Source organism: Babylonia areolata, chromosome 3 (assembly GCF_041734735.1).
Source record: "Babylonia areolata isolate BAREFJ2019XMU chromosome 3, ASM4173473v1, whole genome shotgun sequence".
NCBI classification, from domain to species: domain Eukaryota; kingdom Metazoa; phylum Mollusca; class Gastropoda; order Neogastropoda; family Buccinidae; genus Babylonia; species Babylonia areolata.
The window spans coordinates 59,763,588-59,779,917 of NC_134878.1; the positions used below are offsets into that span (position 1 = coordinate 59,763,588).

General features: G+C 40.9%; 1 protein-coding gene across 2 annotated transcripts in view; it reads left to right on the forward strand.

The window, feature by feature from the left end:
• Nucleotides 1-543: 543 nt before the first annotated feature.
• Nucleotides 544-16,330, forward strand: part of LOC143280647 (serine/threonine-protein kinase STK11-like) — a 169,777-nt gene continuing 153,990 nt past the window's right edge. For both annotated transcript variants that reach the window (XM_076585374.1, XM_076585375.1), the window contains exons 1-4: nucleotides 544-947; nucleotides 9,778-9,861; nucleotides 14,143-14,232; nucleotides 16,144-16,276. In XM_076585374.1, the coding sequence (XP_076441489.1) occupies nucleotides 616-947; nucleotides 9,778-9,861; nucleotides 14,143-14,232; nucleotides 16,144-16,276 (639 nt within the window). In that variant the 5' untranslated portion in view covers nucleotides 544-615. The remainder of the gene's footprint in view (nucleotides 948-9,777; nucleotides 9,862-14,142; nucleotides 14,233-16,143; nucleotides 16,277-16,330) is intronic.

Sequence of the window (16,330 nt, forward strand, 5' to 3'; positions counted from 1 at the left end):
CCTTCAAGTCATAGAACAATTGGGTTACGGTGACCTTCCCGAACCCGGCCTGTTCATCTTTGGATCTTGATGTGTCGACCGGTCATAGGACCCGTCACAAGTCACATGACGTGACCCCTTTCCTTGATCACAATTTGGGTCACCAAGTTTTTATTTTTACATTGATCTTTTTATTAAAACAATTGTTGGTCACTATAAATCATAGAACTAAAGAGCATGGAATCAATTGACCCTCCTCTGTCGACACAAGTCAAGATCGAGACTGGAGGTGGTATTATCTTCACAGCTGTCAGCGACCGTGCATATAGCCATTAAAAAACAACAGAAAAACGCACAACCAGGCCCTTGTCATTCATAATCAATCTTTCGAGACAAAATATATTCTGATAAGAATATATACAATATAATAAAAAATGCACGATTAAAAAAGTGTATCAAGCTATGCTGATAAATTACAGAGACTTTTGAATCAACCGACATTTAACAACACTGCCTATCGTTCTAAGGCTGCCGGCAACAGCCTCGCTTCGAAACGAAGCTAAGATGGTGGCATTTCCTATTCTGAACGCACACCCGTAATGAGGTTTTCTTTAAGAATACATACATTTCTTTCAAATGATGGACGAGGGGAACATAATGGATGATGCAGCACCACCCGGTAATGAAGATCTAGTCGAAGATATGGGGCACATTGATCCTTCGGATTTCATGAACGACGACGATCCTTTATTCATTCACCGGGTAGATTCAAAAGACATCGTGTACCAACCACGGCGGCGACGTGCAAAGTTGATAGGGAAATATCTAATGGGTGATTTGCTTGGAGAGGGATCGTATGGTAAAGTTAAGGAAGTGCTTGATACCGAGACATTGTTTCGTCGAGCAGTGAAGATACTGAAGCGAAAGAAACTCAGAAAAATACCCAATGGTGAACAGAATGTACAAAGGTACTGTTGATATTTATCATGTAGAATCGAACTTATTTTTTAGTATATACATACAGTGACACACACACACACACACACACACACACACACATGTACATATAGGAATATTATATATATATATATATATATATAGTCCAACTGGAGCCAACGATGATGAGGTCTGGCATGGACTCAGCAGCCCAATATATAATGCAGTCATTAATCAGTATACCTTGCAGTTATAAACCTTCTTTAACTTTAAGATTAAAAAAAAATTTGGTTTTTTTCTTTGGGCAGATCTATGCATTCCATGAGTACTGTATTTGCAACAAATAGTGTCGGTAACTGATATTCCAATTTCAATATTGCTTCATAATTCATTGACACCCAAGAGACAAGTCATTAGTTACTTTTGCTAAAATTGAAACTCAGAATAGGTTGCAGCTATATCCAGAGGCCAGTGGATCCAGGATAGTGTTAACATCCTATATTATACTGTATTGATGCATTGCTATTTGCATGCAACGTTTCAGAGAAAGAGATATATTATGTTTAAGTTTAACTTGAAGTCAGTAACATTTAATTCCAGTCACTGGAGGAGTGTATCTCAACGCTTGTCCAAAATCCTGTGAGCTTGACAGAGACTGAACCTGCCCGGTCCTATTTGTAGGTATTGATGTTCAACTGCCACACATCACTCATCTCATCAATACTTCCTTGTTGTCAAGTTATTTTCCTGAAAGCTTCAAATCTGCTGTTGCAGGGTGGAAGAAACTATCTTTGGATCATAATTGAAAAATTATTGACCTGTCTCAAATCTAGATGCACGCGTGGTGGGGGGAGCAGACGTGGGTTTTGTTTTGCTCCAGCAAAATCACTAGTAAATTGTCGATTTTGATATGAAAAATCGGATGACAGGCAGCAAGAACAAGAGAAATCATAGTGTACACACTGGACTTGTTACTTTGCGGTGTTTTCTTTAGCTAAAACTTCAAGATAGACCAGTTATTAGAGTTTAATTTGTTGTCAAAAACGCAGGCAAGATGGCGGGCACCGGTTGCGGCAACTGAGTAGACAGTTGAGTCAAGATAAATTTAGATAACATATTGGAGGAGTGCCACTTAGGCAGCAACTATCTGCATTGCAAACAGTAAACACATCGAACATTTGGTGAGTGAAATTTCTGTTTCTCTATTTCCGAATGACATTCTATGCGGCTGCATTTCATGAAGCAACATACGGACTTGATTTTTACATTTTCTTTTTATCTTGTGCACTCTTAAAATTTTCATGAGTGTTCATTTCTGCAAGTTCATTGACATTGTCCAAACTATAAGGTCCAAGGATTTCAGCAAGTGTTTCATATGTCCACTTATACATTCATATTGCATAGGCTATGAGTGTGACCATACTTGGATCAGCACCGAAATGTCAGGTTCTGCCAGAAGAGAAAATTCATCCACGGGCCAGGACAAGAGCAGAAAAGGCTCAGTAAATAGTACAGAGTGGTCAGTGGATACTGACAACTGTGGTAGTTGCGGACTTTCATGTACAGATAATCAAAAAGCTCTTTTTTGTGAGCTTTGTGAAACATGGTTCCATTCAGCCTGTGAGGACATTGAGGATGATACATACCAGCTAATTAAAAAGGACAATCAGAAACAGAACTCTGTGCTGCATTTCTACTGCTCAAAGTCATGCAATAAGACAGCAAGCAAGCTTGTTGGCAGCATTCTCAAGCTTGAGAAGGAGATAGAAAAACTGACTACGGAGGTCTCAGAGGTGAAAAATAAAGTGACAGAAATTGAGCAGGGTCAGTTTACAGCAGAAATGATTGACACAGTAAAGGAAATAACACATGACCGAGTTCGTCAAAATGAAGACCAAGTAGAAAGGGCTACAACAAAGGCTGATGTGGAAGATATGATCTCAGCAAAATCCAAGGAACAGATAGCAGAACTAGAGGACAGGGTGCGAAGAAGGACCAATCTTGTGATATTTGGCCTGAGAGAAGATGGATCTGAATCTGCTGAAAAAAGAAAGAAGAATGACCAAACAACTGTAATCAAACTTCTAGAAGAATTAAAAGTAGAACACAGACCACTTGAACAGAGACTGGGTATACTAAACAAGAAAAAGGTTGATGAGCAGTATTGGAAAGCGAGACCATTACGACTGACTTCAGTTTAGAATCTACCAGAAATGAAGTATTGACAGCCTACCACAGAGCTAGGAAAGCAAGTTCTACACAAGGTGTTGATGAAAAAAGTAGCCCACTCCCAGAAAGGCTGTACGTTAAGGTAACATTGAGAAAGGACCCAACACCACAGGAAAGGAAAGAAGAATATGCTCTTTTTAAGGAGATGAAAAGCAAGAGAGATCAGGCAAAGGCTTTGGGGGACGAGTACGCCCATTGGATTCGCAAGAATGGTCAGGTTGTAAACATCAGCAAGTACCCAGAGGGGTACACCGAGAAGAGAGGATGAGAAGACAACCTCAGAGGGATGTAAATAGTTTTAAAACAACTTTTAAGTCAAAAAGCACTTGTTCTTCTTTTTCTTCAGAAAATGTAGATACGTTAACTGCACTTGCTTTTATACGAATGCCGACCAGCTAATGAACATAAGAAGTGAGCGAACAGCTATGGTGGATATCCATTCACCAGATATCATAGGAGTAACAGAAGTCAAGCCAAAGAACTCAAGGCATCCAATAAATGAGTGTGAAATAGCACTAGAAGGATATGAACTCTTTCACAACATGGAAGGTGGGGGTGGCACTATACGTGAGAACAGTGTTGAAACCATCGGTTTGTGACAGACTGACAAGTGAATTTACAGAACACTTCTTTGTCATGTGCCAACTTAACAAAGGTAAACTTCTAGTTGGACTTACATACAGAAGTCCCATCAGTGAAGAAGAAAACTCAGAAAGGTTTAATAAGCTACTGCAAAAGGCAGCTGAGATGAAGGCATCCCACGCCGTAATCATGGGGGATTTCAACTTTTCAGAAATCGACTGGAATAATGGGAAAAGCAAGGCAGGTCCAACCCATGCGGCCACAAAGTTCCTGAAAGCAACAAAAGATGCCTTCTGGATGCAGCACTAAAGGGAACCTACACGTTACCGTGTAGGAGAAAAGTCCAACATAGTAGACCTGGTCTTCACCAACAGAGAGATATGATCAATGAAATTACTACAACAGCTGGACTTAGAAAGAGTGACCATTTGTCATTGATCATTAGGCTAACCTGCGCAAGTACCAAGCCACTGAAAGCTAAACGTCTTAACTACGCAAAAACAGATTTCACTGTACTGAAGGCTGAACTGGCAAAAATGAACTGGAGAGAGAAACTAGAGGGGCTAACAGCTAACAACATGTGGCAGAAGATCAAAGCAGCAATTAACTCTGCCGTGGAAAAGGCATCTCTTTGGTCTTTCACACAGGATGCAGAGGTAAAGGCTGGATGGACAAAGGCACTCTTATCAGTTCGGAAAAAGCACCAACTGTTCAGGAGGTGGAAAGAAATCAGTGACGGTCAAATCTATCTGGAATACATCAAAGCCAGGAATAAAGCTAGAAAGGAATGCAGAAAGGCACAATGGAACATGGAAGCCAAAGTCGCAAAAGAAGCAAAGAAGAACCCAAAGGCCTTCTGGAACTTTGTAAGGTCAAAAACAAAGACACGGACTGGGGTAGCAGACCTAAAGGGGAACGACGGTACCAAGACAAGAACTGACAAAGAAAAAATAGAATTACTGAACCAGTTCTTCCAAAGTGTTTTCACCATAGAAGATGAAGGACTACTGCCAGATCAGCCAGAGTATACGTTCGTTCATTTATTTATTTATAGTCTGTTCATCTAAGATGATGATATTAGACTGATCCAGAGTATATATTTGACAAAAAACTTGAACATTTTCAGATACCAATAGAAGAAGTCAGAAAACTACTGGCTGGTCTACACATAGGCAAAACACCAGGACCGGATGGACTGTTGCCTATCATCTTAGCTGAAGCAGCAGACAAACTAGCAGAACCTCTCGCACATCTCTTTAGAAAGAGTCTAGACAGTGGGCAAATCCCAGACGAATGGAAATGTTCATTTGTAATGCCAGTCTTTAAGAAAAGGAGCAAACTACAAGCTAGCAACTATTGTCCAGTTAGCCTCACCTGCATTGTCTGCAAAATAATGGAGAAACTAGTCAGAGAACAAATCATGGAGCACCTACTACACAACCAACTGATCAGCAGAGAACAACATTGGTTTGTACCTAGCCGTTCCTGTATAACACAGTTACTGGAAGCCATGGATGACTGGACCAAAATCTTAGATGATGGTGGCAGTGTAGATATCATCTACATGGATTACCAGAAGGCCTTCAACTCAGTACCTCATTGCAGACTGCTGACAACAGTAGCAGCTCTTGGAATCCGGAGCAAAGTATTGGACTGGATCTCTGATTTCCTGACTGGCAGACACCAACAAGTAGTGGTCAATGGAATACATTCATCAGAAGCTGACATGACCAATACCTCAAGGCAGCGTTCTTGGTCCCATCCTTTTCATCATTTTCATTAACGATCTCCCTAGATACGTGAAAAGCAACATAAAGATGTTCACTGATGACACAAAGCTCTATGCCAGGACCTGACACTTACCAAGGCTCTCAAGACCTACACAATGATCAACATAAGAGGAAATTTTTTCCAACTTCAGAACTGGACAAACAAATGGCAGCTCAGTTTCCATCCACAAAAATGCTGTGTCCTCAAGCTGGGAGGGAAAGCATCGGGATGTGAAATACAACATGAAAGCCAGCAACACAAAAGGAAGTGAGACACAGTTTATCCTGGCAGAAAGTGAGGTTGAGAAGGACCTGGGAGTATTTATTGATAATGGACTATTCTTCAGGGAACAGATTGCACAGTTTACAGCAAAAGCAAACAGAATTCTTGGCATTGTAGGAAGATCCTTTGACCACCTGACACATCAGACCTTTGTACAATTATACAAGGCCCTTGTCCGACCACTATTGGAATATGGTCACTGTGTCTGGCAGCCACAGCAGAAAAACATTGCGCAGCGAAGTAGAGGATGTGCAACACCAAGCAACAAAGCTGCTGTCATCCCTGAGGGATAAACCATATCAGGAGAGACTGAAAACTCTGAGACTGCCAAGCCTAGAACATCGACGCCACTGAGGAGATATGATTGAGGTGTATAAGTACCTCCAGGGTTGTTACGAAGTCAAACGGCCAAAATTTGAGCTTGCCTGCGGAAGAGATCTATGAGGGCACAACCTCAAGCTCCAGAAAAACTGACACAGGCTCAACATTAGAGGAAATTTTTTTCAAACAGGGTTGTTTCCCTCTGGAACAGTTTGCCCAACAGCGTTGTAACTGCACCTTCCATCAACTCTTTTAAAAATCGACTTGATTGCCACTGGAAAGATTTTCCCACTGTGTACTCACCAAATTGTTATTGGATGGTTTTTAACTTTAACTGTTGCCCCATACGCCAGCCATGCATGCTGCAAAGTATATAGTTAATATCCGCAGAACAACAAACAGGCCTTTTAACGGGGCCTCAAACGTCATACAAGTCAAGTCAGGTCAAATCTGTCATTTTTATCAAAATTGATAGAAAAGATTGTATTGTCTCAGCTCTTAACTCTGTGGAAGAAAATCATTCACTTAATTCTCACCAGTCAACTTATAGATGTGGTCATAGCTGTGGAATGGCCCTTTTTAGATTAGGCAATGATTTGCATTCTGGGCTTGATGATGATATCTGTTTTCTCGCTCTTTTAGACTTGTCAACAGCCTTTGACACTGTTGACCACTCTATCCTCTTGAACATACTTTAAGTTAAAACTTCCTTTGGTGTTCGTGATGCTGCACTAGCATGGGTCACGTCTTACCTATCACTGTGTCAGATTGTACGTGTACAGAAAGTGTATGTAAATGGTAGACACTAGAATATGCCTTGAGATCTTGTGTCCCACAGGGGTCTGTCCTATGTCCTTTTCTTTTCGTGCTGTGTGCGGCTCCTGTGTCTGATGTTGATAGTCATCATTCAGTGTTGCAAGAGAGCTTTGCTGATTACACTCACCTCTATCAGTTGGCCTCCATAGCTGAAACTGATGCACTGGTGACTCAAACACGGGAGTGCATTGCTGACCATTAGGACTGGATGACTCTCAATAAGCTGCAACTAAATGACAATAAGACTGTATTTATGGTAGCCTGTCCAAAAAAGTTTCAATAACATCCTTCCTTTCCTGATCAGTAGCACTCCTGTTTCACTATCTCTTTCTATTTCCAGTCTTGGCATAATCCAAGACCAGTCTTTCCTTCCAACAGCATATTTCGAATATCTGAAATGTTGCCCATCAGGAATTGCTTAGAATCAGTTCTATGCACTATTATCAACTTATGCATCCAAAACACTTGATTGTGCTTTTGTTCTCTCAAGATTGGATTACTGTTATTCTCCTTTGGCCAGCCTTCCCAAATATCTCTTAGACTTCAACAAATTCAGAATAACACTGCCATACTCATTTGCAGAGCTTCTAAGTTTGACCATGTTTCTCTTCTCCATCATTTCCACTGGTTGTCTGTTTCTGATCAGATAGAATATGAGCTATCGATTCTGACTTTTTCTGCATTCAACGGATCTGGCCCAAAGTATCTTTCTGAACTCCTCCATATCCATACTCTGTCTCACCAGTTCCATTCTTCCTCTGATACTTGACTTCTCAGGATACCTCACGTCAGAAGTAAGACCTACAGACACAGATAATTTTCTTATTAATCGCCAAAGACGTGGAACAAACTCCCTGATAACCTCCGTCATTCTGACTCCCTTGCCTATTTAAAATCTAGTCTCAATACTCACTTCTTCCCTGAGCAATAACTTTAGTTTTGGCAGGTCCACTTCTTTGTATGTGATGTGCTGGACTAAACTTGTGTGTATACATGTATGTAATGTGTATTTGTGTGTCTTTGTATGTTTGATTACGCTCGCACATTGTGTGTGTGTGTGTGTGCATGCACATATCTGTGTTGTTCTGTGTGTGTGTGTGTGTGTGTGTGTGTGCATGTCTGTGTGTGTGTGTTTGTGTATGTTTATGTGTGCATATGTGTGGAGGGCAGCTGCTATGTACATGTATGTTAAAATGTATTATTTATAATGCAGTGTGTGTGTGTGTGTGTGTAGTCACATTTTGGTGTGTGTATGTATCGTTGATGTAATGTGTTATGTCAACATATGTGTTTTGTAAAGCACCAAGAGCAGATTTCTGGATAGTGTGCTATAAAAGTATCTATTATTATTATTAAAGCTGTTGCTGTATTGCTGTTAATCACTTAATGCATGTGACATGATTAAACACCAAAACAAGACACACAATAATTATATAGAATAATTAGCAGTTTCCATTTAATAGAAAATATGAAGACACATGCCCAGTTTTTTTTTCTTTTTTTCTCTCATGCTTCTAAAGTGCCTGAAGATCAGATTGAATCAGTTTCATGTGATGGAAGATGAGACTGACATTGAAAATGAGAAGAAAAGTGATCTTCTTCTTCTTCTGCGTTCGTGGGCTTCAACTCCCACGTTCACTCATATATACGCGAGTGGGCTTTTTATGTGTATGACCGTTTTTACCCCGCCATGTAGGCAGCCATACTGTGCTTTCGGGGATGTGCATGCTGGGTATGTTCTTGTTTCCATAACCCACCGAACGCTGACGTGGATTACAGGATCTTTAACGTGCGTATTTGATCTTATGCTTGCGTATACACACGAAGGGGGTTCAGGCACTGGCAGGTCTGCACATATGTTGACCTGGGAGATCGTAAAAATCTCCACCCTTTACCTACCAGGCGCCGTCACCGTGATTCAAACCCGGGACCCTCAGATCGAAAGTCTAACGCTTTAACCATTTGGCGTCGATCACGTCGAAAAGTGATCAATCCTGCAAGTTACTTTGAATTTGGGAGCCTTATAAAAATCTCCTGTCTGCTTTTGTGACAAGATTTTGTTGATACTTACTTTTTTATGGCCAGATTGTGTATATTAATTGTTTTATTTTGTTACAAGAGTAGTGGAGTGATGGCCAAGAGGTAACGCGTCCGCCTAAGAAGCGAGAGAATCTGACCGTGCTGGTTCGAATCATGGCTCAGCCACCGATATTTTCTCCCCATCCACTAGACCTTGAGTGGTGGTCTGGATGCTAGTCATTCAGATGAAATGATAAACCGAGGTCTAGTGTGCAGCATGCACTTGGCGCACGTAAAAGAACCCATGGTAACAAAATGGTTGTTCCAGGCAAAATTCTGTATAAAAATCCACTTCGATAGGAAAAAGAAATAAAACTGCACGCAAGAAAAAATACCAAAAAAAAAAAGTTGTGGTGCTGTAGTGTAGCGACGCGCTCTCCCTGGGGAGAGCAGCCTGAATTTCACAAAGAGAAATCTGTTGTGATAAAAAGAAATACAAATAGTGAAATACAAATTATACAAATACAAATAAATTGTGTGAACCATTGTGTGTGTGTGTGTGTGTGTGTGACTCTGTGTGTGTGTGTTTGTGTGTGTGTGTGTGATTAAGAAAGAGACTAAGACTTAAAGAGAGAGATCAACTTATTTAGAACTGTGTGTAACTTAAAAACTATAAATATAGATATGATATTTCTGCTTGTTTTATTGTTTATTTAGTATGAAAGTGGTTCTTTTCACCTAAGTTAGTTTATGATAATATAATATGATAATGGAATGATATTGTAATGTGTAATATGTACGATACTGATATGTAACTGATGTAAACATTTTTTGTTTTCACAGGGAAATTCAGTTGCTCAAGAGGCTTCGTCACAAGAATGTTATACAACTGATTGAGGTCCTATATAATGAGGAGAAACAGAAAATGCAAGTGTTGCTTTTTTTGTTGTTGTGTGGTTGGTTGATGGCTGCTTTCCCTGTTCCCACTCCCTGTGTTATGTTTGAGGTGGATGTTTGAAGAATTTGGGTTATTTGATAGGAATATGTGCATGGGAGCATATATATGTATATGTGTTTTTATTCATGTGTGAAAGCATACATGTTGTATGTGTTACTGAAAAAAAAAATCATACACTTTTTTTGTTGTTGTAAAGTTATTTATTTGAAAATTTTAGAAAAAAGTGCTCTCCCCTCACTTAGGAATTTTGCAGAATCAGGGACAGTAAAAGGAGAATGAAATAAAACAAAATGAAATAAAACCCTAGCTTAAAAAACTATGAGATAAAGAAAGTAAATGTTTTTGTGAAGAAAAGTGGATTGGGATCGTGAATCTGGGCTCCCCCCTGCTCCCATACCAAATATTTTGATTGCAGATATCTATTCATTTCAAAGTGAAGATAGTGGAAAAACATTTGTTGCTGGGCTCTGGCAGATCAATATGTAAGTCAATAACTGTCCAGACAGTAAATGTGGGTTCAATCAACATAAAACCAGAGATCAGTCATACACTCAGAAACTGTCAAGCTTTGTGACACCTAAGAGTTTATCTCAACAGAGGGTAATCACTTTCACAACACTCACTCACTCTAGGTCGCAATGTTTGCTGTATGTGCTAGTTTGCCTCCTTGAGACAAAAAGTGTGAAAAAATAAAAACATGTGTCCCATTCACACTTTCAAACCTGGGTCTCATGAAAATTATGGATTATTGGCTGTTGTTTAATCAAGCCAGTGACAGGAAGAGTTCACTGACGTCCATGGCCTCACCCCCATCCACACCCTCTGTCTAGCTTGCAGTCTTACCACTCCTCTCTACTCAACCTCTTCCCAGACTATTCATAGGCACTTTGCCCCCTCACTGCCAATTACTGTCAATTGCTAAGAAATCCACTCTAGTTTGAAAGATGGACTGAACAAGCATCAAACGTTTTGTCAGTTTTGTCACTGTTGTTCTTCGCACCTGATGATTGATGGAGTCTCCCGTCGGACCGACGGATGAGTAGGCAGGCAGGCTTATCTGTCGGTGTGTGTCCTCATACGGGAGAAGAGGCCAATTCTGGATGCGCAGCACTTCCCACAGGTGTTGCAAGGGAAAACGTCTCCAGAAGTTGAGCCCTGCTTCCTTTGCTCACGCTTCTTCTTAATGGCCAGCGTTCTCTTGTTTTCAAATGTCTTTATGCCACTAGAGCACAGCATTCTCCAGCGAGAGCAGTCAAGGGCATCAGTTTCCTAAGAAGCGATGTCTATGTCACAGGCTTTGACGTTTGTCTTCAAGGTGTCCTTGAAGCGCTTGCAGGGTCTTCCAATTTCGCGGTGGCCTTCCTTCAGCTGGCCATACAGTAGCATCTTCGGGATCCTGTTGTCTGTCATGCGGACAATGTGTCCTGTCCAGCACAGCTAGCACTGGATCAGCAGGCTTTCGATGCTGAGCAGGCCGCTCCTCTCTTGGACCTGGAGGTTGGAGACCTTGTCTTGCCATTTTATGCCGAGGATCTTTTGTAGGCATCTCTGGTGAAACTGCTCAAGTTGTTGAAAGTGACGGTGATACATTGTCCATGTTTCAAAGTAGTACAACAAGGTGGTCAGCACAACAACTCTGTAGGTTTTCATTTTGGTGCTGAGCCTGATGCCTTTGCTGTTCCACAGCCTGTTGTTGAGTCTGCCAAAGGCGGAGCTGGCCTTGGCGATGTGCAATGTCACTTCTGTGTCAAGGGCTCCGTTGCTGCATAGGGTGCTGCCCAGGTAGCAAAACTTGTCGACTGACTTGATCTCTGTGTCATCAGTCTTGATTGCAGGTGGGGGGGAGGCACTGGTGTTCTGTGAGCTAGCTGGTTGGTACATGGACTCAGTCTTGCTGAGGCTGATGGTGAGTCCAAAGTGCCTGCAGGAGGTTGAGAATCTGTCCATAATGAACTGCATGTCCTCATGGGTGTGTGCAGCAAGTGCGCAGTCATCAGCGAAGAGGAACTCTTTCAACAATGCCTCAAACACCCTGGACCTGGTGCGGCTTCGCCACAAGTTGAAAAGTTTGCCATCTGTACGAAACTGAATGTAGATGCCCCGGTCACAGTCTTGGAAGGCGTCAATCAGCATGGCAGAGAAGAGAATGGAGAACAGTGTGGGTACCAGGACGCAGCCCTGCTTCACTCCATTTACCACAGGAAATGGATCCTACATGTCAGTATTTTCCTGTACTCTCGCCTGCATGCCATCGTGGAATGACACAATCAGCTGGATTAGGCTCTCTGGGCAGCTGAACTTTAGGAGGATCTTCCACAGACCACGGCGGTTCACCGTGTTGAAGGTCTTAGTCAGGTCGACAAAGACCATGTGGAACTCCTTGTTCTGCTCCCGGCACTTCTCTTGCATCTGGTGTACAGCAAACACCATGTCACATGTTCCCTTGCCTGAGCGGAAGCCGCACTGTGCTTCAGGGATGACCGTGTTGGAGACATTGTCAACCAGTCTGTTCAGTATGATATGGGCAAAGATCTTGCTGGCGATGCAGAGGAGGGAGATTCCACGGTGGTTATCGCAGGATGTTTTGTCTCCTATCTGTTTGTAGATGTGGACAATTGAAGCATCCTTGAAATCCTGGGGAACCTCCCCTCTCTCCCAGATAGACTCGAACAGGGTGGTTGGTTTGTCTGTCAGCACCTCGCCTCCATTCTTGTAGATGTCAGCCTGGATTCCATCCGCTTCTGCTGCTTTTCCTGACATTGTCAGCTTCAGGGCCTTCAGGGTCTCAGCCTTGGTTGGAGGGGCAGCTAGCGAGTCATTGACTGGTAGCTGTGGGAGGGCTGCAATTACCTCATCAGATACAGACGAGTCCCTGTTGAGGACGGTGTTGAAGTGCTCTGCCCAGCGGGCAAGGATGTCTTTCTTGTCTGTCAGGAGGGTGGTCTGGTCCAAGGCTCGGACAGGGGTTGATCCTGTGACTCTCGGCCCATACACAGCTCGGAGACCATCATGGAAGGTCTTCATGTCATGAGCATCAGCAGCAGGACTGAAGCTCTTCGGACTTTCTCTCCCACCAGGTGTTCTTCATCTCACGTAGCCTGTTCTGTACGAGTTGCTTGGTTTGCAAGAACTGGTCCGTCTTCCTCTGGCAGTCTTTATCTTCACACCTAGTGTTCAAACAAATCATCAGACAAGAAAGATCCATCTCCATAATCCTGTCCACAAGCATTTGCAGAGCATCAGAGCTGTGTAAATCCACTGACTGGGACTAATGTCTTTGCTGTAAAAAGTTTTAACACAAAGAAGATGATACATGTTTTATATTTTAACAAGTCTAGGGTCATCAACAGCTGAACATAAAAATGCATAGAGATTCCATGATGCCTTTTTTGATGGCTTCTTAACCAAATAGCTGTCTTGGAGTTGAATTAGCTAATTGTTGTAATCTTTGAGGATTTTATTTCTATTTTGATGCAGTCTCATTGTTCAACTGTTGCAGAGCCTTGGGTTAAAGTGTGTAATGTGTGATACGTGCTCAGTGTTCTTGTCCATTCCCTAAATCATTTGGTGATACAGTATTGTCTGGCATTCTTTGAAAGCATTTTGTTCAGTTAAGTAGATCTGGTTGATCAAAACTCTTTTCTTAGTGATTATACTTTCTGTCACTTAGTAGAAATTGTGGCATTTTGGTTGGAATCCTAGAAAGTTCTGTACGTTTCATGCCTTAATGTGTTATACAAAAAGTTTCCGTCAGTTCACTGGAGTGGAAGGTGAAAATTATACTTTTTATTTATTTATTAATTTTTTTACATGTTTATGATATTATGTTACCATCTTAATTTAACACAGTCTTGCATGCATAGTGACTAGTCATTATCCAGTTCCACAAAAAAGCAAGCCAGTTCATTGGACTGTGACTGACACTGCTGCTGTGTCACTGTTTTTACAGAAAGTGTTCTGATGTTAGCTAATTCAGATCTTGTACAAATGTAAAGGCCATCCGCACAGGATTTCATCATATCTATAATCTGGTGATTGAACTTGATTAAGTCAAGTGAGTATCACATACGTGCTTTGAAGACTTTGGCATTGCCATCTCTTGTACAGATAGAATTTTTAACTTGGTATAACATGGTATAACAATGAATTATGATTGTTATGAATTTGGATAGCTATGGCTATGGTATTTTTTGTAGCATTAGGCATTGCTAGCACAGTGCAATGATTTGTAATTGATGGGTCTTTTGCAGGTATTTGGTCATAGAATATTGTGTGAGTGAATTACAAGAGATGCTTGAGAGTGTTCCTGAGAAACGTTTTCCAGTTTGGCAAGCCCATGGGTAAGTTTGAAATTGAATAATTGAATGATAAAACTGGAGCAGTATGAAAATGATTCCCCAGTATATTTACACGTAAACACACATGTACATAAAAAAAAAATTGTGCATTTGTGTGCACACATATTGTAACATCACATGATACTGCTGAACTGTATTACAGGCCTCAGTTTGCCACATAGTTGAAATGTTTACAGCTGACATAGTGTTTTTGTTTCCAGCCCATTTATCCTTCCACAGTTCATTCCACAATCACAAATATGAATGTCGTGTAATTAATGTAACAATATGGACAATTTCTCTATTTCTTATCTTTGTTGTTGTTCAAAATCAAATAGTCTCAACTACTGTGCAGGGCGGTATGAGGGCTGATGTGCTTGTTCACAGAGATGACAAAACCATGATTGTCGTAGTTAAGGTTTTTGTCTTTGTCACCATTGCCAAAGTCGTGTTTTTAAATTTGCTTGTTTGCCTGTCTGTGAGCAGGAGTATGCACAAAGTTGTGCATTCAATTTCCTGAGAAATGTGTGGAAGTTTTGGTAGTGGGCCAAGGACCAGTCAATCAGATTTTGGAAGTGATGAGAATCAGTTTGCAGATAAATGGAATATTTAAAGGATCCGTACCACCATTTGGGACTCACTCTCTCTCTCTCGATGAATTTGCATAAAGTGAAAGTGGTCATGAATGAGGTAGGGAGAAAGGGAGTGTATGTAAGTGTGTGGATGAAGATTTTGTGTGCGTGTTAGTTTGAGAGGATGTGCCTTCGCTTATGACACACAGTTGTTTTTGGGTTTTTTTTTTAAAGTGTATGCCTCTCCATCTCTGTGGGGCCATTGCATGCTATTTTATCTTGTCAGTAAGCACTTAATGAAAATATGAATATATATTTTTTTTATTTACCTAAAAACGGAGAATCATAATATATGCAATCAGCTGATACATACATCACTCAAATGAGTGTTCTGAGAACAATCTGATGAAAATCATGGATTATTGGTTGTTGTCCATTCCATGCTAGTTGAACACTGTGAAAGACAGTTCACTGATGGTCATGGCCATGCCCCCTTTCAAAGCCCTCTGTCTAGTCTTGACCTATTGTCTTACACAACTCCTCTGTCTCCCTCCCTTTTTCTCAAATTTTGCAAAAGTACTGCTGTCAGTCATTGTCACCCACTCAAAATTGATGTCTGATTGATAAATGTCTTTACAAAGTTTCTGACACCCATCTTGCATATGACGCAAACCCACTTTTCATGCTTGCTTGACACAGTCCATTTAGCAAAACATTGTTGAGAAGAAAGGGCTCCTCCCTCTGATGTACGTTCATTTAGATAGTATGTTTATAGTCCAGACACATTTAACTAACCGTTCAGAGTCTGTTTTTATTGAACCAAACTCTGATGAAGGAAATCGTAATAGATGCAGGACGTCAGGGGACATCTTAGAGACTGTACTGTCATATCTATGGCAAGATTTTGTGTAGGACGTCAGCTGATGTCTTACAGGCACCGAAAGGGTTTATGTAATGTTCATCCTGAGGACTTCTTTTTCTTGCTGTTTGTGCAGCTTCATGTTTACACAGCATCAAATGCCCCACTTCCTCAGTGCACTGTCACTGATTTTCTCATATTTAATATTTATCCTCAAATATGACATAAATGCTGTATTAGCTTCTTATTTTACAAAGAAAACCTTGGAGACTATTTGAATACAGTTGAAATGGTTTAGTTCCTGTGTTACAGTATCATTCATTAAAATTCAACTTCATGTTTTGAAGGTACAGATATTTATTATTTGATTAAGTTTATGTAATTGCATAAAGATTCTCAGCTATTTCAAATTGCAGTTTATATAGTACATAAAATTCCCAAAATGACTATGCTTATGATTTTTATATGGAATACTGTTTTCAGATATTTCTGTCAGCTGATAGAAGGACTGGAATATCTACACAGCAAAGGCATTGTACATAAAGACATCAAGCCAGGCAACCTACTTATCACCCAGGATGAAGTTCTGAAAATTACTGATCTAGGAGTGGCAGAGGTAGGATTAAAAAGACAGTTTTATTTGTCTTCGTCTCTCTGTATTAAGGATACT